This window comes from Lissotriton helveticus, chromosome 6 (assembly GCF_964261635.1).
Source record: "Lissotriton helveticus chromosome 6, aLisHel1.1, whole genome shotgun sequence".
Classification (NCBI taxonomy): domain Eukaryota; kingdom Metazoa; phylum Chordata; class Amphibia; order Caudata; family Salamandridae; genus Lissotriton; species Lissotriton helveticus.
The window spans coordinates 1,104,321,760-1,104,347,044 of NC_136067.1; the positions used below are offsets into that span (position 1 = coordinate 1,104,321,760).

Sequence of the window (25,285 nt, forward strand, 5' to 3'; positions counted from 1 at the left end):
CCACCTGTACCGACCCGGTACCAAGACTGTCCCGCTACCCCCTTTCCCTACAGAGACTAGAAGTGAGAGGACCCCCGGGTCCGAGATATCCTGTATCGCTGATATCCTTGCCTTACGAACCTTATATAAAGTATTGAACTCGACCTGGTGTGGTGCCTATTTGTGGGGAGGGAGGTAACTTGTCTGTACGATCGCCGGAGACGGTCCCCCTCGGGGATCTCTCCCTCAGTATCCGGCCGACCCTCAGGGTCCCCGTCTAACAGTGATGTACTTGCAGCGCATGGGATTACATAATCATGAAGATCATTCAACCACAAATGGTAGAAAGGAATAACGTCCCTAGCAGCAACTGAAAATAGGATGCTTGGCTTGGAGTTCTTAGCAATGCAAATCATAGCTAAAACTTCTCCATGCACTATATCATTTGAACTGGGATTGCTCAAGTACCTGGCTTTTGGATGAAGAAACTGCATCACAATTTCCCAGTCCTGCTGCAGGTGGAACCATCTGATTCACAATAGTAGAGTTCTGGAGCACTGCCCCAACACCAGCTACAGAAAGAAAGAAATGTGTTTATGAAAAGGAAAAAAAAGTAAACTTACAAATATTTCCTTCGTGTCCAGGAAAAGGTGCAATTTTCATGTACTTTGGACACTGGCTGTATTAGCTCTCATGCATGCAGATATTGTCACTCTAATGTTATTAGTCATTTCTCAAATGTGTATCGCCATTTGACTGGCAACATGATGAGCAAGTGACATATAGCTGGTCCGATAATACTAATTACGGTGTGGTTTTCACATTTGAGGTTGCACAGATCTGTATGGCAGCAAGGACTTTGCCAACATGCAGCGCATTTCATCTGGTATGTGAGAGGGGCAGAATGGAAGCATGATGGAAAGTGGCAATGGTTAGCAAATGTTTCGGTGCACTGGACTCTGAAATGTATATGGCTATCTGGATCACTTTGGACTCCTCTCCTAACCAGGCTTTGTAATCTTCACCAAATGACTTTCCACCCTAATCTTGAAGATCATGCACAACCTAGGACCTGCTTCATGGTGAGGTCCTGGGGAAAGCACGTAATCAGGACAGGTGTTCAATACCAGAAATACTGCATTTTGATTTGTTCATCTGCCCAATCAAGGTCTACCATAGAGAACCACTGCTAGAACCAGAGACACGTTATATGACAAGTTACAACCCACAGTTCTTACACCTCGTTTCCATAACATACATCTGAAAAGTTTGTAAAGTTCTAATAAAGAATTAGAGTAGTGTTTCCCAAACTGTGGGTCGCTAGCAAATTTTTGGTAGGTAGGGAACGTCTGAGCAATAAATAATATGCCTTTAAAATCAGTGATTATCTTGTCACTTTTGTCCTTGCTTCTACAACAGATCAAATATCCGGTTATGTCTTCAGACAATTGCTGCTTATTCTTTTAACATGGGATTGGAGTTTAATTTTCTTTTGTCGTCTACATCGTGAGAGGAGTCTTTAAAGTAAATTATGTGACAATCTTGCTGGAGGACAGGGAGTGTAAAAGGAAAGGTAGTAGGATGTTTTTTGCAATATACAACATGTAAATATATTGGGTGCATTCAGCAGTTAGGAAAGCAAAAATGAAGCACATTTTTTGTAACTCTCAAATGTTCTGGAAATAGATTTCAGCAGGATCAAGTCAAGGCATTTTAAAGGATGATGCACAAACGATAAATATTTAAAGAATTCGGACACACCATCGTTTGAGTTATATACAGGTTTTTTTCAGTAAAACTGTGTGTAAAGCTAGTGGCCATTTCAATGAAAAATGTGTTGTCTGTAACAGGCAATGCACTAGCATATGCTACTTAAGTTACATTAACAATAATAATAATAATAATAATAATAATAATCATAATAATAATAATTGAGCCCGCCCTCCTCATGTCCATTAAAATTGGGTGGGTCGCAACCGTTTGTCATTCTAAAACGTAGGCCATGGTTCTAAAAAGTTTGGGTATCACTGAACTAGAGAACTAAACCAACTCGCTGAATGTGGAAGCAGAAAGCGATCTACCGCTGAACACCACAACTTTAAATCGTTTCAACTTACCTCCCTAGTATAATAAATGTGTTGATGATAAAAAGTTCCATCTGTAAGGGTACCAATTCTAAAGGCAGAAAAGGCTCCAAAACATGTAACCGTTTGTTGTTTAGTGTAGTCAATTTTGCCTTTGTCATCTGTGACAACTGTTACGCTGTGCACTCTATTAGAATTTCTATGGCGTTTGAAAATTATGCATTACCTATCCAGATCATTCACATTACTCTACATCCAAAATCGCATTCAACCTCCCACGCAACACTCCCATCACACCTGAAAGAGCTCCACTGGCTCCCAATACACAAACAAGCCCATTTCAAACTCCTCACCCACCCTTCAAGGCACTAGAGAACACTGGTGCAGCATGCCTTAATCGCATTGGTTATGCCAAGATAAACTTCCAGACCTGGCGGGACTCCTAACATTTTAGACATGGCAGAAGAAGCCATTCAATTAGGTGCTCTTGTTTCTCTTATTTCACCCAACACGCTTTCTGGTTGGGCCCAAAGGGCCATCGTTTGTTTAGGGAATGCCAACTGTGCCATTTCTACTGCGCGCTACAGGTCCTCCTTATCAAGGTGGACTTAAAATTGGGGCCTGGCTTTTCCGGAAGCAGGTACTGGGACACTAGGGGGGACTCTTTGGAGACCCCTTCATAAAAGAACTTGGAAAGTTTGTCTCGACCTTCACCTCGCTGGAAGCCCAGGTTTCTAGAAAGAAAGTTTTTGCTACCAAGTTTTTCCCCAGCAGAGAACGGGGCTTTATCCATGCCGCTCATACACCAACACCCCCCTACCCACCCCCAAGGGGCCATTACTCCAGTAGGGGCTTCAATCAGGACAAAGCAGGGTTTGGAGGCTTCTTCCCCTCAAGAGGAGCTGGGCGTACAAGATCCAACAGAAGTCTTGAGGCATTGCCAGCGCTGGTTCTAGTAAGAGTAGTAACCCTAAAACAGGTGCCGGCTTGTGGCAGACTAGGGGCGTTTGTACACAACTGGAGTCTCAATCTGGAAAATTGGGTACTCCAGACGATCAAGGGTTTGTACATATTATTTTCCGGGTGTCCGGTCCAACTGTTGACACACATCGACCATAGTTTTCCTTGATCCAAGTGCACCCGATAGACCATTAGGGGGAGAAGATACTGGATAAACAGGGTTTCGTACAGTCCTTCTGACCCACACGTCGTTTTATCACATTTTCATGGGCGAAAAGAAGGACAAGGGTTTTCTCCTGTGATAAACCTGTGAAAGGTCCACGACTGGCTAGGCTACTGTCATTTCACAATGGAAAGTATTCACCTATAAGACGTACTGCGGTAGGAGGACTGGCTTTTCAATCTAGACACAAAGGATACCTACTTCTCCATACCAATCTTCAAACCCCACCAAAAGTTCCTGCAGTTTATCTAGGGAAGACAGGTCTTCGAATTCACAATGCTCCAGTTCGGACCATCTTCCACCCGGTGGTACTTCACCAAGCACCTCCAACGGCTGTAGAATTCATCAGAATGAGAGGAATTTGCATGATAGTCTATCCAGATAACATTCTCATCGTGGGTCACTCAGGAGACTCACGGGGACCAGTTGACGATCGCCACCTCTCGGGGAGAGCTTAGGTTTTGTCATCAACTACAAAAAGCTGAAGTTGTCAACTTCACAAGCAATGCATTTACTGGAGTTTGCAATAAACTCACTCACTGCAGGCGTCTTTGAGCCTGCCCAGCAAGAAGTTGGCCAAGATCAGATAGGAGCGGAGGAGAGTCCTGCTGAAACCAAAACCATCGCTCAGATTTTGAACCTTCTCTCATCCTCTATACAGGTGATTATCCCCAGATCCCTTCACTACTGGGCTCTACAGCATCTCAACTCCTCCCAAGTGAGGAAATGCTAAATTTACTTGGGACTGTTCCCACTAGCGGTGTAGGCAAAGAAGGAACTCAGATGGTGGTTTGGCCACATGGAGGCATGGAATGGGAGAGCAATCTTCAGTTACGACCCAGAAATAGTCATACATTCAGATGCCAGCCAACTGAGCAGGGGAGCCTAGGGAATCTGAAGGTCTTCCTGACCAGTTGGTGCTGGGTGAGAAACTTCGACTCATGGCATGGAGGTTTACAGAGGAAGATGCAAAATCCTGAGATGTTCGCAACATGCTCAGGAGCTCGTCCATAAGGTGTGGGCTGACAACAAAACCAAAAGGTATAAGTCAACCTGGAGACAATGGCTGGGTTGGTGTGTACAATGACACCTGGAGCCAGGGAATCATACCTCGTACATGCGAGAAAGTGCCTCTTTTTGCATGGATAGCCTCCACTTTTTGATGTGGTTTCAATTGTAGTGTACAGGGTCCCTGCCAACCAGGTGGCCTGTGCCAGTGCTTCTTCCCCAAAACCTTTCCACAATTGGTACTTCTAACCCCTGCAAGTTCCTAGTAAATGGTACCCTGGGTACTAGGGCCTGGGAGCTGAGGAGGGTCCCCTGGGACCCCGTCCACTAGGACCATGCCACTGCTCATGAGTCCGCATGCACCTGTGAGGGAGAAAACAAAGCTGACATGGCACCCTGTGTGCCATGCAAGCCAGCACTGCCTGAAGGTATAAGTAAGTCACCCCTCTAGCAGGCCTCACAGGCCTGCTGGAGGGGTGACTTACCAAAGACAGGGAGCACTATACCACAGATGAGAGCAGATCTGCATGAGCAGATATGCCTCTGCAATCTTAGGGTTCATTCCGTAATATTGCAAGTGCCAGTGAAACCATAGAGAGTACATGAGCTAGAAACTAGGCAACTCTAGTTCCACAACACCATGACGGCTTCACTGGACACAGGAGAGTTTGGTACCAAACTACACATCTTAATAAATCCATAATGATGTCAGTGTGAGATTTATTGTACCAAGTACTCAGGGGGCACCTCAGAGGTGCCCCCTGAAAATCTACCAATCCTGATGTGGTCTGACAAGATGTAGGAGCCAGCCACTGGCTGACCTGTTTCTGAACCCCCTGCTCTCTGGGACCAGAAACAATGCACATCCTGGGAAGAGGTGTCAGACCTCCTCCCCCAGGATGGGCCAGTGCTTGAAGGGGGAAGCTTCAAAGGCCTGCCACCTTTGTAATGCGACCACCAGCTTCTGCTGCTAGCAGCGGACGGCAGCTTCAGATTTACACCCCTACTTTAGGCAGGAAAACTGGTGGAAAAACTTAGGAAGAACAGAATGGGAGGTGTGCCCACCTCTGCCAACTCCACACCTAAGGTGAGGGGAGGTGAAGCACATCTTTCAGTCTCCGCCATCTTAAAGATGGGGGACCCCTTCAATCAGGGCAAAGTCTATGCCCCCTCCCACCGGAGGGTGGCATAAAGGGTATAGTCCCCCCAGGTAAGGTGCCCATTGGTCCTGCCTGCTACCCCCCTAAAACTAGCATTTAGGTGGCTCCGCAGACCTTGACACTGGATCTGCACCAAACTAAGAAGAAAGAATATATCCCTGCAGAGAAAACTGAAGACGACGACGACGACTTGCAGCTGGTGACCTCTGAAAACCCTGGGAGGACTGCTGCCTTCAAAAAAGACTTCAATCTCTATTGGACAGCGGACCTGTAAAAACAAAAACAGACTCAAAGAACTGTAGATCCAGGTGGACCGTGTCTCCTGCCTTTTCTGCATCCTAGGCACACACAATTGGAGTGGTCCACCTGTGCTGTGAAGTCTCCCCAGCGATCCTGACTTAGAGTTCAGCGTTGGCAGACCCCTCCTCATCTCCACGCCAGCAGTGTGAATCCAGAGGCTCCCCCTGACCGCGACCGGCTCCAGAAATTAGGCTCAGAGGTTAAAAAGCACCTCGGCACTCGAAGCTCCTGGGCCTTGGTGAGCTGAACAGACTGTGCCCCTACGACCCCCTAAATCTCTACTTACCTCTGCTGTCATTATTCTCCCTCCTGCAACCTCCAGTGCAACACCTGCAGCCTGGCTGCCAAAAGAAGAAATCGCCATTGAATAGCACTGGGCGCCCAACGCTGAAATAGCACTCTGCACCCGGCTGCCCCTGTGCTGATGGTGGTGTATGTTTGGTGCTTCTTTGTGCCCCCCGTGTGCTGGTCCTAACCCCCAAAGCTTGCCCCCTGCAACCGATCCACTTACCTGCAAGCAGAGTGGCTCCAGGCATTCCCAATCTCCATTGAAACGCATTGGGCCGAACTTCGACTTTGACCTCAGCACCCAGTGCTCCAGAGCCGCAGTTTTGGTACTCACCTGACCCTTGCACCTTGCTGACATTTGGGCACGTAGACTTGATTTGTAAGTATGATACTTACCGGTTTAACCGCAATATGGTTTCCCCCATAGGAGAACATTGAACAGTGCTGAAAATATTATGTGTTGATTTTTACAATCGAAAAGTATTATTATTTAAAAACTTACTTAACTTATTGCAAAGATCTTGGTCTTAAAATAAAATACAACAGTAGCGGTTGGCATTAGGTGTTTCTGTAGGGCGGTGACGTGGGCAGGGGAGGGGCAGGGTGAGGGTAGTAATGTATGGATTACAGAGTTTTACAGGTAAGTAAACATTTAAATAAATAAAACGAATTTCGTTGCAGTGCGCTCAACGAAATTCATTTTATTTATTTAAATGTTTACTTACCTGTAAAAGTCCGTAATCCATACATTACTACCCCCCACCCTGCCCCTCCCCCTGCCCACATCACCGCCCTACGGACACACCTACTGCCGACCGCTACTGAAATACAAACAAAGTATATTTTTCTAAAATTAGTGTGGACCTCCTTTTTGAGTTGTGTGTCCATTATTGGTCAATGTTGTGCAATAAACATTTTACACTCCTGTGTTATACCCAAGGCTGCTAACCCATACTACCACTAACTGAGCACTTTGGGTTTTACATTGAGCCCTGTACAATTTTGGGGAACTCCTGGACTCTGAGCACGGTATAACCACCTAGTGGTAATACCTTGTACAGAGCCAGCCTCCTACAGTACACATTCCGAATTTCCTACGACTTGGCCCTGCAGGGCATGGATTACATGTCAGTAAACTCTTTCAGACAGCCATTTCAGCGGGGCACTTGCCAGTGGATCGTTTTCAAGTGGGGAACAATATTTGGTGGAGAAACCTCAGTGCCATTAGATTACCTCTTCCACCTCCACCTAGATATTCCTCCCTCTGTGTTGTTAACAGCATCCTTAACCTATTCCTATCCTAGCCCCAAAATAAATTCCCCGAGTAGGAAGGAACCATCAGGGAAACTGGTTGGGTTACTGTCACTGGTTTCATGAAGAAGAGTGTCTGGCGTTAGTGCCACAGACTGGCCTGGCAGAAAGTATACTCAAAATATAGTCACCTTCAATTCCTGCATTTGGGGATTGTCCTATGTGGTGGAATGCTTCAAATCATATGAGTGCAATTGAAGAAATAAGACTAATGGGGGGGGAACTACAACTTACTTCACTTCAGAAACCTTTGAAAGGGGCTTCTTCCGATACCATTGACTGATGGGTTCCCTGGGTCATTCAGGAGGCAGCATGGAGGTCTCAAGCTTCAGGGTTCATTCAGCCCGGTGGGCGCAAGGCTTGAGGAGATCATGAAGCAGCAGACTGATCCTCAGAATCTACTTTTAAAAGGGTTTCTTTCTACCCTATGGTTGATGTAGCCTCGTTGGTAGCGAGTACGCTTTGAACATGCAGAATGCTCATCTCCGATCCGGACACAGAATGAAAAAGTTTCTAACAGTTGTAAAGGAAAGTTTCAATTCTATTAAGGACACGGAGGCAAGGATTATTCCCACCTCTTAGAACGGACAGTTCAGCTGCTCTCACTTGGCGAGCCACTGGAGATCAGAAATTAACAGTAGGTACCTTTTGATACTTCATAATGTCAAAGCTCAGTCTTTGTAACTAATCCCTAACTGAATATTTAACATGCTTTATTACGGTTCAAGAAAGGAATAGAAGATGGAATAGATGTGCCCTTTTTCACATCGATGGCGATGGTCTCGCACATAAATAAGGGGCAGGAAGCCATCATTCCATTTCAGTGCTGTAATGGCCTCTGATTGGCTGATCGGTGGTACTTTGGTTTCCCTCTTGGGAAATGTAATTTATTCTTAGTTTCTGAATACTGCTGGAGTAGAAAACAGAGGAGAAAGAAATGCATAATCCTCACCTCCATGTTCCTAATAGAACTGAAACTTTCCTTTACGAATGCTAAGAAATGTATCATTCTATCGCCAATTATTTCAAAAATCTAATTCTGAACAAAAGACTCCTTTTCATTATAATTGTATTCCATGTCCAAGGTCAAGAGTGGTACTAATTACACCTAGAAGAGGCAGACCGAGACCTAAACGAAGGGTTGGAGGGAGAGTCTGAGAGGAAGGAAAATGTACTGTTATTCATGACGATGCATGGAGGGTGGGGGGTGGAAGGGAGGAGGGGGATGGCTAATGACATGTTTGTTGAGTTGTGGATGAATAAAATGTAAATAAAAATATTTAAAAAGAGTGGTACTAATTCTCATGCTCAGAGTCAAAAATAGGAGTTCCACGTGAAGCAAAGCAACCTTTATCAAACAGATGGGATAAATGCCACCTCCTCATTACAAAGAGTATCAATACCAGTCACAAGAAGGTTGGCAAAAAAACTCAGCCCAGAATGAAGGTTAAGAAATGGTCCAGTTTAAGTTCACTATGCACTTGCAGGTTATATACGATAATCATATAAATCTATGTACAATGCAATAATTAATCAGTATATGGCTACATTTATTTTAAAATAATGTCACCCATACTTGAAATGTAATCATATTTACTCATGCCAACTACTTATTTGGAATACATTTTGATATAAATTAGCTTAACATGAAATAAGGCTCAAGTAACATTAATTTAATTTGATGAAATGCCTTACCAGTGTAATTTTTGTCTCTTTTGCAGGTGCCTTATGTTCACTAAGTAAGAATACACTCATTATTTGACTATTAGACTGGTAGGCAATGAACCTTAAACGTTAGCCTTGGGTTATTGACACAGTGGAAGAGATCCTGCTGTACAAGGCAGACCGGACTGATGTTGCATCCAAGGTTGCCCAAAGAATTGCTCCTTTGTTGAGAGCTGGCACATGTGGAGGATGCAGCTCAGGGGGTTAGGTGTGCTGGCGTCCGGAGGATTGGTGCTTGTAGAGGGGGTCCGGAGGTGGGTGAAGGTGCGGCGACAGTGTCGGCAGGAGAACTGGCCTTGGATGGTGTCCAGCATCGACAGCTGGCAGTTGTTTCTTCCAGAGTGCTGTGTGTGGAGTGTTGCTGAGTCATAGTGCTGGCCCGTCAGACAACCAGGGTTCCTGGTGCTTGTCATGGACGGGTCGCGTATGGGCGCAGACTGGCTTGCCTTTGGCGCATCAGCTGCACGTGGACGCTCTGCGGCCACCATTAAGTAAGAGTAGGGGAAGGACGGGACAGCTGGGACTCAGGAGCAGGAGGGGCCGTGGGGGCTGTAGCAGCAGGAAGAGAAGAGCGAGTAAACAGGGGGAGGGAGAAGGCGAAAACATGGGGAAAAGGTACAAGGCAACTAAGAAAAAAGCCAAAGATAACATAAAAAAACAAAAAGAAACAAATGCAGAAAGAAACAGAACAGTTGCAGAAAAACCAGAAATAAACATATGCAGATAAAATGCAGAAAAAGAGAACAGATCAGAAAAGGGGCAGATAGCCAGAGGCAAAAACAAAGGCAGATGGGAAGCCCAGGGAGGCAGGCTTAGCCAAGCGGTTCTCGGGGACACGAACAGAGGTCGGCTGAGCAGAGAGGCAGGGCACTAGCTGGCAGAGCTACAGCGGAGCGATGGCAGAGCTGCGTGCTGGGAGAGAAGAACCCAAGGGGTTCTTGGGTTCTGCTCTCCCAGTGCTCTACTTAAATGATAATTGTCCTGCTAGAGCACTGAACTAGCCTCTGTTCAAATATAAACTCATTACTGATTAACTCATCTTATATTTTGCAACTTAATCTAACAGTATCATCTCTGAATCAGAAAAAAAGTATGGCGATTGATGGTGAAACTATACTTATGAAATATGAACTAAACTAATTCAATATAAAAGAAATTAGCTAAAAATAATATGCATCTCACCTCTTGTTTGTGCACTAGTCCTAGATAAGCGAAGCCGGAACAACCTAGAAAGAAATCACCACATGTGAATCTAAAACTTTGTATAAGCCTAGAATGTATACATTATAAAATGCCTCCTTAAGTACAAAGAACATCTGAAGTTACATAGGATTAGCCTGTTCACAACACAACCTTAGGTTAGTAACATTTAAATTGAAAAATGATTTGATTTCCAGACAGGACATCAGTGACCATCCTGCACAATGGGTTTGTTCTTGCTGTCCCTTGGGGCATTTTCTAAACGTTTTACATTAGTAGCCCTCAAAATTTGTTATCTTCCCCATCTCCAGAAAAAACTGCAGGGGAGGGAGGTAATCAAAGGCAAGACAGATCAAAGGCTCACAGATACACAGACAGAGCCAGCAGCCCACCCCCAACTAGGGCTTAGACAATCATGCAGAGAGCCCCAATATCAAAGATTGTCAACTCAATTCAGATTTAAATAAAAATAGAACCCCAAGAGATAAACCAACTTCAATAGATTCTGGGCACTTTGAGACATTAAGGAAGTTATAATTACAGAACACGTTCTGCTATATTTATGTACATGAATTGTGTTGGTTTCCCCACGTTTAGGGATGCACCATTTCCCACCCCAAGACAGTTCAGAAGAATACAAGCCCATTTGTGTGGGAATTCTAACATTCCTAGCTCTACCTTGTGTCCTCCAACCAACAGGCAGAGCAAAGAAAGTCACCCAAGATATTTTCAGACATCAGGTCTTTGAGGCAAACTTATGCCATATGTCGAACTTTGGTATCATTATGTTTAGTCAACTGTGTAAATCAGATAAAAAAAACAACTGGAGTATGAACAAGTCGTTAAAACGTCACTACCTCTGCCAAGACAGTTTGAGCATTTATACATGTTGCAAATGCATTCTAGTTCAGAATACAGTACTCTGCATGTATTGAAGACATAGCAAGGCCACAAAGCTTTTGACAAGCCATAGTAAGCAATAAGCTGCTTATGAGAATAATGTATTGAATTTGTATTGTAATATTTATAGAGTTTTTTTATTTATTTTTTACTTCCGACAAGGCCACTAAATTCTCAGAATTGTATCCAGATTCTAGGTGCCCCTAAGAAGTGCATGGATGAAACAGGGTGTTGGTTGTGGAATGACTAATGTTGGAAGTCATTTGAGGAGCATGAGGTTTAAAGGCATCCTCTGCGCATGATGTGGTAGCATCACTGCACTTAACGTGTTCTGCAGAGAATGTGAGGATAGATGTTACGCGCACACGCACACACCAATAAGGGTTTGTTTACTGCATTGTAGTTAAGTGTTAGAGTCGGGTTTAGAGTGCTCTCAGGAATTCAAGATGGGTAGATATACTTATTTTTTGGGGAAGTGTTTTCCATATTTTTACCGTTTATATTGAAAAGTTTTCTTCGGTACACGATTTGCTGAAGAAAGCAACAATTGTCACGTGCACTACAAATTAAAAATAAGAAGCACAAGCCAGGGAGCACGAGTAAACGTAGGTTACAGCAGGGCAGGACCTTTGAAGAATGTGTGACTACAAGGCCTCCCTCCTGCGCTCCCTTGAGCATCATTAACCAAGAGTTGTTGGGGCAATTCCTCATCCAGCCTGGTGGCAAGTATTTGGCTTGTTATTTTTAATTTGTAGTGTACATGGCAAATGGTACATTCACACTCACGTCTTTGGGGGAAGTAACCTCATTACGTCCCACCCTGACGAAAGCCCAGGACTTATTCAGGCCAGTTAAGAAGGGCTGAAACATGTTGGTGATGTTTTTAGGGTCATAGGACCATCACATACTTTATACCCGTTTCTTGTATTTTAATTTTCCCTCCCACTCCACTATTAAAGATTTCTTTAGGAGTGGGTGAAGAATTTTATCTTTAATGGAATGCACCCTTACAAAGTATCTCTAAGTGCTCCCTGAAACATGGTTGATCCCACCCCGACATGTAGGAGTCGGGATGGCGCTATGATGAAGCATGTCACTATTAGAGTGAGTGAGGGCAATTAAAAGAAAAAGGGTTCCTTCTCCCTTTCCACCCGCAGTGGCGGGTTGACTATATATATTCTCTTGATCCTCTCAGTAACACTATACTAGAGAGGGTCCCCATTATACATATAGGAAGCCTACAGCCATTTTTGTTTTCTTTGTCCCCCCATCCCTGGTGGAGTATAACAAAGGAATAACAGGAAGGATACTCTGTTTTGTTAAAAAGACTGGAGCACACCACCTTCGCTAGTCCTCATATGGCACCTAAAGCGGGACGTCTTAAACGACCCAGCACATGTGAATCCCAAATGCACTTCCAGCCGCGACTCTTGGCCTTAGGCACGATCATGTCCTCTGGTCAAAACACACTACTACTGCTCCAAACTGTCAGGAAACAAACCCCAGTGAAAGCTGCTGCTCCAATGCTCACCCTGGCCCGCTCCGACAACCACCAGCCACTACCCCCTCTCAACATATTCTTCACTCACACTTTTGCTGCTGTTTAGCTATTCCACCACCAATCAGTTCTTTAAGAGGTGCTGTAGGAAAGTGGCTCAGTATAAACTGTTCCCAAACAGGTACAGTGTGCACAGAGTCCACAGACCCCAGAGGTTTGGCAGAGGCTAAAGTTAGATATAATCTTACTCTCTAAAGTAGTAGCTTGGTTGAGCAGTAAGGCAGTATCAGAGGACAGTGTAAAGCATTTGTTGTACACAGTCAGTCAGCAAATGGTCTAACACACACGAGCTGAACTCTAGGCCAATGGTTTTATATCAAAAGATATAGTTGCTTGATTTTAGAACCAACAGGTATCAAAATATACTTTTCTCAATATGAGTGACTTTAGGTGATTACTTTTCAAAAGGGCAATAGACTTTGTAAACACAGTAGCTACAGTGGTTGCAATAGGCAACACAATTTCAAACACAATTTAACATTGAGCTCAATTGGTTTTGCTAGATAAATGCAGCTGATTACTTTATGGATTACTTTTCTAACCCCAGGACTGGATCCTAGATTCAGTCTCAGGACATGTACTGTCAACAGTTAAGTAAAAGTGTTTTGGTTACAGTAGTGGTTTTTAAAGAATATAAATGTATTTTCAAAGTTGACACTTAGAACCTTTTCAGTAAAAACCAAGCAATGTTATCCTATGGGAGGAAATTCAAGTCACAGGTAAAGTAGGTTTTCATTACTTTTGTAATCCAGTACTGGACTCCTAGGTTCAGCACTGGGACCTCTACCTAAGACAGGTAAGTAATTGTGTTTTGGTAGTTGGTATGATTTTTAAAGAATATTTGTAGTTTGCAAAAATAGACAGTAAAAACTTCACAGAAAAACAGTCAATGGTTTCCTATGGAAGAAAATTCAGGTTACTGGTAAGTACAGTTATGATTACTTATGCGGGTCAGTACTGGGCTGAAAGGTACAGTACTGGCTTCTCTCCTGATCACAGGTGAGTAATTCGGAATGCGTTATTCGGCTGATTTTAGATGAATATTTAAAAGTTTCAAAACTCCACACTTAGAAGAAATTTCAGGTGAGACCAGTCAGTGTTAACTTATGGAAGGAAAATGAGTTATCGGCTTTTAGGTAAGTACTCGACTGGTGGAGTTACGGTTCTGGGCATAGACTCCAGAGTCTCCCAGGGTCGAAAAGGTACTGTAGTTACACCCTCAGCAGCACAGGGGCAGCCTGGTGCAGAGAGAGTAGGCCCAATGCAATCCTATGTAGGGTAGGGGGCCTTTGGTTGGGGGCTGCAAGCAAGCAGGCCACGCGGCTTTGGGAGCTGAGCTCCTGGTCACTTACTTAGGGCAAGTGGGGAAGTAGAATAGTGTAGAAGTTGCACTTCCAGCAGCACTCAGGCGGCTGGGTGGGTGCAGGGTGCTTTTGAGCCGTCGGGCACTAAATGTTATCCAATGGGAAAGTTAAAAAGTGAACAAAGGCTGCAGACTCTGGGACGGAGATTCTTCAGGTGAGACTACCACTTGGAGAAGAGGTAGGTACCCCAAAGCAGGGCACAGGGAGCCACAGGGCGCCGGGTGCAGGGGTGTCTTTTTGTGTCGGGAAATCTTACCCTCAGCTGGTCGCGGTTGGAGGGGTCCCTGGTTCTGAGGCTGCAGGCGTCATTTGGGTCGTCGAGTAGGGTCTTTGGGCACTGGACTCCTGGTCACAGTCGCCGTGGTGATGTCCTTGTGGTCTTGGATCTCTCTGCACCAGGCTGCCCCTGTGCCACTGAGGGTGTAACTACTGTACCTTTCCGACCCTGGGAGACTCCGGAGTCTATGCCCAGAACCTTAACTCCACCAGTCGAGTACTTACCTACAAGCCGATAGACCACGAGGACGTCCCCACGGCGACTGTGACTGTGACCCGGAGCCCAGTGCCCAATATGTCCAATGTGCTGATAAGTTTGATATCAAACTTGTCAGTCTTCAGTGTGCCATTATGGTGCTGTGGAGTTCGTAATGACAACCTCCCAGCAACATATACTCTTGGAACTCAGGAATGGCCCTGGGTACTGTAGGGGCACAGGGCTCATGCCCCTGTGCCCACACCACTGGCATAGGGCACCCAGCTAGAGGGGTGGCTGATATATGCCAGTGTAGTGGGTTTGTGGGTATGGCACACAGGGATGTCTGCCATGTCGACTCTTGGCACTCAGCCTGCAAAGGCAGTGTGTGTGTGTGTGTCAGTGTACAGGGCCCCTAAGGGTGGCACAATAAGTGCTGCAGCCCTTAGGGGTCTTCTCTAGTCACAATGCCCTGGGTACCTAGGGTACAATTTACTAGGGGCTGACATGGGGCCAGTGATGCCAATTGAGTTTTAGTTTCAACACAGTTTTTAGGGAAGGAACAAAGGCCCTGGGCACCTGATAGGCAGGAGCCCAGGGCACACTCAGTCAAAGCACATGAGCAATTCAGCAAAAAGTGGGGGCATACCATGCAAGAAAGATGGCACTTTCTCACAGGTGCACATACTTCATGACCCACTGAATAAGTCTCATGCTCGCAGTCTATAGATTTGATGCACGCGCTCACCCCAATCCATTTCGTGTCATTACAAGTGTGCACTACAATGCATGGTCACTGAGATCAGATCCGCCATCCACACTGCATTACAATATGGATTAGAACTTGAAGTAGGATAAGTTATACCAGTTTTGTAACCATTACCATGTATGTAAAAATGTGACCAGGATAAGTTGTGATAAAAACCTCAATAGAGTGAATAAAATGAAATAAAAACTCTAAAATAATTTTTTTAGGTGGTGTAAGAAGGAGGTTTCTGTGAACGGTCCTAAGTGGCACCAGTTAGCGGCCAAATAAGTGTAGTAACTAGAACTATGCCTCTGTGCCATGGCGACAACTAAAAGATCTAGTAAAGCATGGCTGGGGATTTGGGGGAGATGGGGCAGTAAAGCGTATTTATCCCCAAAGGTCTTTACTTCTAGTGAAGAGGATAAAATATATAGAATTAGAACACCGACTTGAACCATTTCCCCAGTGGCATGAACATTGACAAGATGATGGGATCCCAGAAGTCAACAATATAATTATACTGAACAACGGACACATTATAAAAGGGGAGTGTCATCATACTTTTCCATAAGCTACAACATGATTGCGTTTCTGGATACACTTGTTGCCTAGGCACATCTTGTACATGGTTGAGGTTGGGTCTATAGGGCAGGGTAGCAGAAACAATTCTGCTTAAGCCTGAGAAATGGAGAGCCCTAACGCAATGCAGCAGAGGTAAACAAGTGAAATTGCTAGCAGTACGTACAGCACCATATGGGTAATGCAAAAGTGTTGAAGGTCATACATTTAACACCCATGGCATTACCATTACACTAATAATGGCAGAATTTCTTCTCATGAAAGATGGTGAAATGGACAGTGATAAGCACATAAAATCAAATTACCTCACTGGGTAATCCATTCATCAGATACAAAGACCAACTTTCAATGGCCAGTAGGTCAAACGGAGCTACGGGATAGAAGTGCAGCAAGTATCAGTTATATCCATTATTTTCAGAGATCTCTTGCTTTAATACATCAAGCTGTAATCCTTTTCCCACAAGTGGAAAAGGATTATAGTGCCTCCCAGTGGGTTAGTATTTTGTTCTTAATGAATGGGCATTCAACCTATCAATGAGGTGCCGATCAGCATAGTATGGTTTCTATTTCAAACATGCCTACCTCAATGTATGAGCTACCCATCATCTGTATAGAGGTGTTGAACATGACTAGAGTTTGTGGATGTTGATGGATCCAAAAATGCAGTTGTATACTTTTGTTGATCAGAATTTTGTCAACTCTTAAGTAAATCTTCAAAGATATTGTTATACGAAATAAATCAAATCTCTTACCTGTACTGCAGATTAAGGTGTTCCATTGGTTCTGCATGGTTTTCAATAGCTTTCTGTAACACAGAATTTGCAATCTGCATATTTCCTCGTTCTTCTAGGAGGTGAGCCCAAGCAAGAAAAAGAGCAGCTGAACGTGATCCAATCCCATGGTTATATAAATACTCATAAAATGAGGTAGGTTCTCCAAGAGATACAGCCTTTGGGAGATAGAATTGAAAATAAACATCTGAACTGATGGCAATGCCTTGTTGGAACAGAAAAATAATGTACTACAAGAATAACCTTAATATTATTGTTTTTTATGCAAAGATCAATACTTTTTATGACGTGGCACACATCAATGCTAACTAGATCAGGAAAAAGGGTAAAGCAGGTGGCTGTATGGTACAACAGACCAGATGTCGTTTTTCTGCAAAGGCAATCCACAGGGGAAAAAAACTATGGTCAAATAACCAATAATCTCAGAATTGCTTTTGAAATTGAAAAATATTCACGAATTTTTAGTATATAAAAAAAAAAACTGGTGGTTGATTGGCTGGCAATAGTAAACAAAAATAAAAGCTGCCAAGATTACTATGTGCCAGTAGGAATGCACCATTGAGCGCAATCCATACGCAAAGGATAGGACCACAGAGAGCGGTTTTACTTTTATATTCTGCCAAGTATGTCAAGAAACTAGCAGGGTCTCATGTCTTTCCAACTCAAAGTCCCAAATATAAATGTGGACAACATGCTAGTACATTAGGCACTTTAAAAAGAGACAATGATCTGAGGCAACCAAGATGAGCCTCCGTGCAATGCCAGGGTACCAAATGAAAAACAAATACCCAGCATCTTTTCATCCCTTCCCCACCCAAGGAAATAGGAAATACTCAATGGAACATGCTGGCTCAGGTAAGGCAAAGACAATGTACCAGAAATGGAGAGCAGGAAAGAAAAAGTCCAACAAAATCCACTCTTCAATAGATCTGGAGCAGAAGTAATCAGAAACGTACAGTAGTTATATTAAGGAATGTCTACCATCCAGTGGAAACAGCACATTGGAAAAATAATGGATGCTCAATTCTAAGAACTCCAGCTTTATTGGCACAAGGCATGCAAAAAAAGTTTGCCACTAAACCATAGGTCAAGTAACTTAATATAGTTACAAAGCTCACCTCTCAACCTTGATTTTTAGAGAAGTTGTCAGAATTATTGCATTACATTGGAGGCTCACTGGACTGACTTATTTCCCATGAGTTAAGCAGCAAGAGCTTGGTAGTGGCAGCATACCATCAGCAGTTGTGAACATGCCTTTTAACCTATGTGAGTAGAGTAATGCCTAAAGGTTCACTCATGTAATGTTCTGCTGCTGTGTGCTTAACTCTCCTTTGGCCTACATCAAGTTAGTATGTTGCGCTGTGCACCATGCGTTGTGTGTATGTGCTGATTGCTTGTGTGCCTGTGAATAGTACAATACAAAGAGTTCTGTTTTCATTTTGGGAGACCTAGGGCTGATTGGAGGAGCATGAGGAGGTAGAATGAAACCTCCCTGACAGATCTGTGGATTGCTGCATTTCTGTGACCGGGGTTGGACACGCTGGAAACAGATCACTGTGCCTGAAATCCAGGTCGGAACCCCTTGTCACTCCCACAGCATGTGCTGTGTGGCTATCAAATTTGGAGTCACTCCTACCGTGACAGGCTGCTTTCTGGAAGAATGGCAGAAGAGAGGTCATTACAAAATGCAGCAGACCCCCCCCCCCCCACCCCAAACCAACAAAGTTCAGAAACACTGAACTGCTCAACCCGTGTTCCCACTGAGATTCAAGTGCTGAAGGGGTAGTTGGCTAAGGATCAATAGCAGGTAGGGCACCGGAACATCCGGAGTAAAATAACTCAGTTCCTACCATTGGACCCAAGACTCATGCTAGCCCAGTGGCCCTCCAAAAAGGTTTTGATAAATATTTTAAAGTTTTACTTCATTTTCATCACATGTAATGCTGCAGTATAATCAAGCTGAGAAATAGGAGGGCACATGAAACCGTACTTACTATCCCAAATCTTGTGCCCTTTCTGATAAATCATTAATGAAAGATTAAAGATGGGAAAAAAGGGCCAAGATTCTACAGTCGGTGTGATGCTATGGAGGTGGTAACTATCACAGCCGCCACAGAAATTGAGTTTTTTTAATCGTCCCCCAGATATATTATTCTACCAATTATCTCAAAACATCCAGTGTAAGGAAAATACAGGTTTCATAGTCAATCAGGTCCCTAGGAAAAATATTTCAACTTCAAGAACGCTGTGAAATATAGTTTCAATGACTTAGTAAGAGCAAATCCTAGTACTTACAAACTTTATGCAGCACACGATGAACCGCTCATCATTATAGTATCTCCTATCACATACAAAATGGCTGATAAGACGCTCAAGCAAATGATTCACCTTCGCCTCTCCAATAGGGAAGGCATCTTCTGCCCAGAGCACATACCTGAAAGTGAAAAGGAATGGGTTGCTGAAGTATATGAATCATTTTATCCTACACTTTCAATTATTCATTTAGGCCAAATGAAAGCAAGAGTTTCTCACCTTTCCCAAACTTCAAGAGGATCATTTCCCGTGTAGCTCGCAATGGAGCTTTCAAACATTCTGAAGGAAAGAAGCAAGACCCATTTTAAACATACAGTCAAGTAAAGCAGATCAAAGTGTGTTGCGGAATATACAATCTACATAAATACACATCTACCTGCTTTAATCTTGGTAAAATTTAAATGTACATCAGCAAATACAAGGACCAGAATATTAGTGATCCTCTCCTTGTGAAATAACTACAAATCAAGCTGGTTGGTGTTCACATATAACAAAACTAAAATCGATGAAATCTAAACACCCTTTTCACTGCAAATGTCCAACTGATTATTAAAATGCAAATCCGGTCATAATTTTTGTATAATTCTTCAATCTGTGCACCACAGATAATCGATACAGGACAAATCGAAGCTCAGCAAATTTATAATTAGGTCATCATTCAAGAGCTCCATTGGTTATGAAATTAAAAATTAAATTACAATATGGCAATACTTATTTGTCAATATCCCCATCCCTTTAACCGCTAATTTTTTTCGTAAGATTCGCTCTCTGCTCATCACCTTGATTTGGGCCGGTCGGCAACCTTGCATTGCCTACAATATCCTCACCCTCTCAACGTCGCGTGGCGGGCTTGGCACCCCAGATTTCAAGCTGTATGCTCCAAGTGCTCAAGCCTGTTTTCTTCACTTTTGGCTTCACCCCACTCCGTTTCAACCTCACCTAGTAGTAAAGGCAGACCACGCTAGCCCGTGGCCGCTCACGACTGCTCTATTCGCCCCCGGTGAAACTCCTTCGCACTACAATAGAAACTGTTGAGACTCTGCGTTGGGCTTGGGACGGGTTTCGCACATTTTCCAGCTCCGACATGATTTCCACAAACAATATGCCATTTGCGCATCACCCCGTCTTTCCTCCCCTTCATTATTCTGGGATAATCAAGCACACTACTCATTTGGGTCTCTCTACAGTCTCGATCTCTACCCCGGGGACACATTTTTTTCCCTCACCACTGACTCTGGCCCAGTGGATACTCTGTTATATTATCAACTCAGAGCTATCTGTAGGAAGTTTCACCCCACATTTCCCCAGCCCCCCCTTCGATGACTTCTCTCGACCTTCTTTATACTTCTTCCTCTCCTACAAAATTGGTCACAAAAATCTACTCTTACGCGCTAGCAGCATCTCCCATTTCCACTGACTGGGCGCGCATGGCATGGGGCGATCACCTGAGAGCCGAGATCTCCGAAGCAGATTGGTTATACAGCTGTAATCAAATCAGACTCCTCTCCCCAAACTATTGTTTGCGCCTTATCCATTTCAAGTACCTCCATCGGCTATATCGGACTCCTGCCCAACTTTATAAGCTTGGACTGATTGCCAGTGATAGATGCCTGCGCTGCTCTGCACCTGACTTCTCTCACCTTGCCTGGCTGTGCCCCCGGGTCTCGGCATATTGGCGGCGAGGTATGTGCTGCAATTTCCACAATCACCTCATCTCGGATTCGGCCTGACCCCCTGTTCTGCCTTGAAGGCTTTGTTAAGTTTTGTCCAGACACAACCCGTCGCTTGACTGCCATGCTGTTGGTCCTCGCAAGGAGCAGGGTCTCCATGTGCTGGGGCCGCAGGCCGGCGCCCAAGGTTGCCCTCTGGCTTGAGGACACTTCTTGCTGCCAGACTCTACTTGCTGAGTTCTGGGACCTCCAACCAGCCAGATCTCGTACCATTGATATTTGGGGTCCGCGCGTAACCTACCTCTTAAGTAAGGGATCACAGCGCCCTGCGACCTCTCCCGCACTCCCCGCCGGCGTCCCCCTGCCCGAGGCGGCGGCCGATGTAGGCCAATGAGCTATCTCCCCACTGCTGCCGTCCCCCTCCCCCTTACGCCCTCTGCTGTTCTGCCATATTGAAGGCACTCTTTTGATGTATATTTCACTCCCTCTGTGCTTGCCGGCTATTGTCCTCTAACTATGTCCCCACAGTGCCTCAAGTTTTTGATTGCTTTTACTGTATTGCATTGTCATGCTGTGCTTCACTCATTGCAATGGAATCTTGTAAATGTGCTGTGCAACTTTTTCTAAATAAAAGGTTTTTTGAAAATACTTTTATTTTTTTAAATTATGATATGGCAAAGTGGACTTGAGAAAGACGATGATTGAACAAAGATCAAGTGGCCATGCATACAAGAGAATGGGAACCCGAAAACACCTGGGCAACCCTGGTAACCTGAGGAATTCATTGTTATTGTGAGCTCACTCAATGCCAAAGAGGACACTTTAATGCTTTGACACGTAAATGTACCATTGCAAGCAGCCATTTTAAAGGTGGAAATATAGGGCAAATGTAGCACTCATTTTCAACAAGGGCGACCACACTTTAAATTATGATAAGTGCATACTTTTACTTTGCATTTAAAGAATTAACCCAACAATCACATTATCATGATCTTTTGTATGGGTGGAGTAAGAGGGCAGGAGGAAAGTGCAGCTCTGTTTTGCTCAAAGGAGAAGGGGTATACAGGTCGCTGGCTGAGAAGAGACTACTGCAATCTTAATTAGCGCCCAGAAGCAGACAACAATAGTGATAAGTTCTTCCTGTCACAACAGCACACGCTGGCAGACCAGTTACAAGAGAATATTTGAAGGTCCTTGAGCAAGCAATGCTGCACAAATGGCTTACCACAAAACTCGAAAACTTTGCTATATGGTAATGAAAGTCTGCATGTGTGTCGTAACCAGGAGGAATTGCAATATATTTCCACAGAATGGAACCCTGAGCCTGAAAAAAGGCTCACTCATTACATCTTGCCAGGTGGACCAACAGAGAGGGGGGCTTTTTTAGTCCCTGGCTGGATGGGGATAATGACTTATCTTCAAACTTGATGGATAAGGCTGGACAGAGGCACTGATCTCGGGTCTCTGCAACCCTCCGTGATTCAGACAGTGATTATGTGCTGCAATTAGGCCCTTCGAGCTAGTAGGGTAAGCTTTCAAAACACATGGAAATCTGCTTTTAGTTCTTAGCAGGTTTTTGCTGTCCTTCAAATCTGGTCCCAACTGCTATGAAGGGAAGCTAAGATTTCCTATCAGTTGTGCAAATCTTTCTATATAATGCACAGCGTTTGCAAAAACAAACTTAAGATAAACACACCTGCCTGGTTCACATGACCATCTTATATCGTCAGGGAATAGCAGTGGAGAGGGCTGGTATTGTCAGGGGTGGATTATCACCCACACAGAACTGGTATAGCAGTTGGATTTATTTTCAAGGCGTGGATGTCTATTAGGATACAATTTGGTCCTGTGCAGCCTACAGTTAGCCTCTTGAGACCAACTTACCACAATGTCTCCTAAATCGTGGGGGACTAGGTACAGCAGAAATTACATATCACCATGGTTAGTCAAATCAACTAATCTTTAGGCAATCACGTACTTGTTGCTGGGCTTCTGTCCTCTGCTCAGACCTAATCCAGAAGAGGTTGAGATTACCATTCACAAATTTCCTTCGTTTATATGTTGCAGCAGCTCTGGTATTTTTTTTTTTAACTGATGCTTCCTTTCAAGGCACATGCTGACATTCCTAAACTTCTTGGTACCATTTACCACAAAGAATACCTCCGTTCCAACAAACCTTTTGAGAATCCATATCAAACAATCTGGCTGTCATGGCAGGGAGTTGAGAGGTAAAGGTGGGTGGCAAATACCAGATAATGTACTGTATGTTGTGATACATGGCAATTCGCATTCTTGGGGGTGCACATATACTGGTTGTTGGACTTGGCCTTTTTCCACCCAAATTTTTCGCTTTTGACCCCCTTATCTAGATTGTCTCCCCCATGGGATTAAACCTGTATAGGCCATGAGTGGTGTGAGACCCCTTGTGAAAAATGTAATTACCTGACATAATGTGAGCACTTGTAAAATCCCCCATTTTAAAACTGCACCTGATTGAAATGTATTGTATTTAAAATGGATGCCATGGCCCTGGGTTTTGCCACTGGACTGACATAGGTCAGCGGACTAGATAATATTACCCAGCTACCCCTAGTTTTGGAGGGAAAGCCTGGCACCCAGGGTGCTCAACCCCCTCCCCTTGAGCCAGTGTGAACCAGTTGCTGGCTGAGGTGGTGTAAGGCCCTGTGGAAGCGCTGGGCCCCTGGGACTGTTGTGGCCCCCTAATGTTGAAAAGCCCGCCTGTCCAGCGCTGTGTGGTGAAGCGCTAAATTCCTGCCCCCTCAGCGTGGTCAAAGGAAGGAGCTGAGGTTGTGGGCAGAGGGAGGCGCTGTGCGTTATGAATAGCGCTGTTCTATGAGGAGACTGTGGCAGCCTGTGATTACCCTCGTTGGTGGAGGTGCGCTTTTGCCGAGGAGAATAATTAATTCAAAGGGAGCCTACCCCTTAACGCAGCCGGAGATCACCGTCGCAGCCCGGGTGCTGAGGAGACTGTGGGAGGACTTTATGACAAGAAAGGGAGCCTACCCCTCGTCCTGTCCTCGCGCTGTGTGGCAGCGCCAAAAATCACTGCCGCGGCCCGGCGCTGCCTTGAGGAGATTCCCCCCCCTTGCTGGGGTGTGCAACGTTACGGCAGCCCCCGATGCCAGGAGGGGGCCGCCGAAGTGCAGGGAGTGCTGCGCTAGGCCCTGAGGCCGTCAGGTTCTCCCATCACATGACGGGGGCTCGGCCGCGTCATAGGCCCGCCCCCGCCGCGCACTGATTGGCCTGCGCGGCCGTGACCTTTGAAGGCCGCGCAGGGATTGGCTATCGGCCGGGAAGGCCAGGAGAAGGGGAATCGAAGCCCCGGGTCCCAGTGAGGTAGGAGGGGGACCCGGGTGAAGCTCCGTTGCGGGGCCCCCGTGCCAAGGAGGGAGCCCCGAGAGAAGCGACCGGAGCGGGAGGCCACCCCGCCGGTCTGTGCCCCACGCGAGGGGCCGGTGGAGAAGGCGGGCCGGGGCACACTGTCGGTGCCGGCCCGCCAGCGCGAGAAGAGCGTCGCAGAGCCCTGGGTCCCCGTGAGGGAGGGGGACCCAGGTGAAGTGCTGGTGCGGGGCCCCCGTGGTCAATGGGGAGCCCCGAATTGGAGCGACCGGAGCGGGAGGCCACCCCGCCGGTCTGCGGCCCTGAGTGAGGGGCTGGTGAGAAAGGCGGGGCCGGGGCACATTGTCGGTGCCAGCCCCGCCCCCTCCAACAAAGCCGGCTGAAGGAGTAGAATGCCTGTGGGGCTCCCACGCGAACGAGGGAGCCCCGATTGCGCTGCAGGAGCCGTGTGACGTGGGAGGAAAGCCAGGCAGGCTTCCCCCACGGGTGCCCAGACACCGTGTTGAAGCCCCAGACCCCTGTGAGAGAAGGAGGCCCGGGTGAGGCGAGTGTGGCCGTCCAGAGGCCGTTTTGGAACCCCTGGGCCCCGGGTGACGCCGCGGAAAGGGGGGCCTCGAGGCACATTGTCGGTGCCTGGCCCCCCCCCTGCAGAGGAGACCCCAAAGGACGCCCCGCAGAACCTACTGAGCCCGGTGAGTGGGGCCTACGCTTAACGGTGTGGGGGACAGAGAGGGCAACGGGGTACATTGCCGGTGCCCGCCCCGGGGACTGTGTTGCCTTATCAGGTGCCCAAATGACAGGGGGCACCTGCGACTTGGGCTCCAGATTTATTGAACTGCCCTTCTAGACAACTCAGGAGCAAGCCGGTTGTCCTTATTGCATATTCTGGGGTAGAGAGTTTTATTCTCCCTTAGTGCAAATATAGGTCCCTGCTGTACGGGTTGCCCTGAGGTCCCCAGTTATTAAGGAACCCTGGGGAAGGAAATGTCTAAGGGAGTCCAGAAGTAAGGAGGGTTGACTGCTGTGTACACCCTGATGTTCATACCCCGAGGTTGTTGGTAGAGGGAGCCTAGCTATTCCCTTACAGGTGTTCCTAATCTATGAGGAGGGCTCCTACCTGATATCTATGCTGGGCGATGTATGTTCCGCCTAGGTTGGTCAATGGGTTGGCCTGATGTTATTCCAGGCCCTTGTTATGTACCAGATTGATGGGCCAGATAGGCTGATTTATTGCAGGTGTTCCTGCCCATGTTATGCCGTGATGCCCTAATGTTTTCTTCCCTAACAGGGGT

At 45.7% G+C, this 25,285-nt stretch overlaps 1 protein-coding gene across 1 annotated transcript in view; it reads right to left on the minus strand.

Annotated features, from left to right (window-relative positions):
• Positions 1-25,285, minus strand: part of BUB1 (BUB1 mitotic checkpoint serine/threonine kinase) — an 851,273-nt gene that overhangs the window by 779,118 nt on the left and 46,870 nt on the right. The window contains exons 2-6 of the mRNA XM_078648762.1: positions 19,183-19,242; positions 18,946-19,084; positions 16,612-16,808; positions 10,221-10,264; positions 448-551 (exon numbers count right to left, since the gene is read on the minus strand). Of these exons, the coding sequence (XP_078504888.1) occupies positions 448-551; positions 10,221-10,264; positions 16,612-16,808; positions 18,946-19,084; positions 19,183-19,242 (544 nt within the window). The remainder of the gene's footprint in view (positions 1-447; positions 552-10,220; positions 10,265-16,611; positions 16,809-18,945; positions 19,085-19,182; positions 19,243-25,285) is intronic.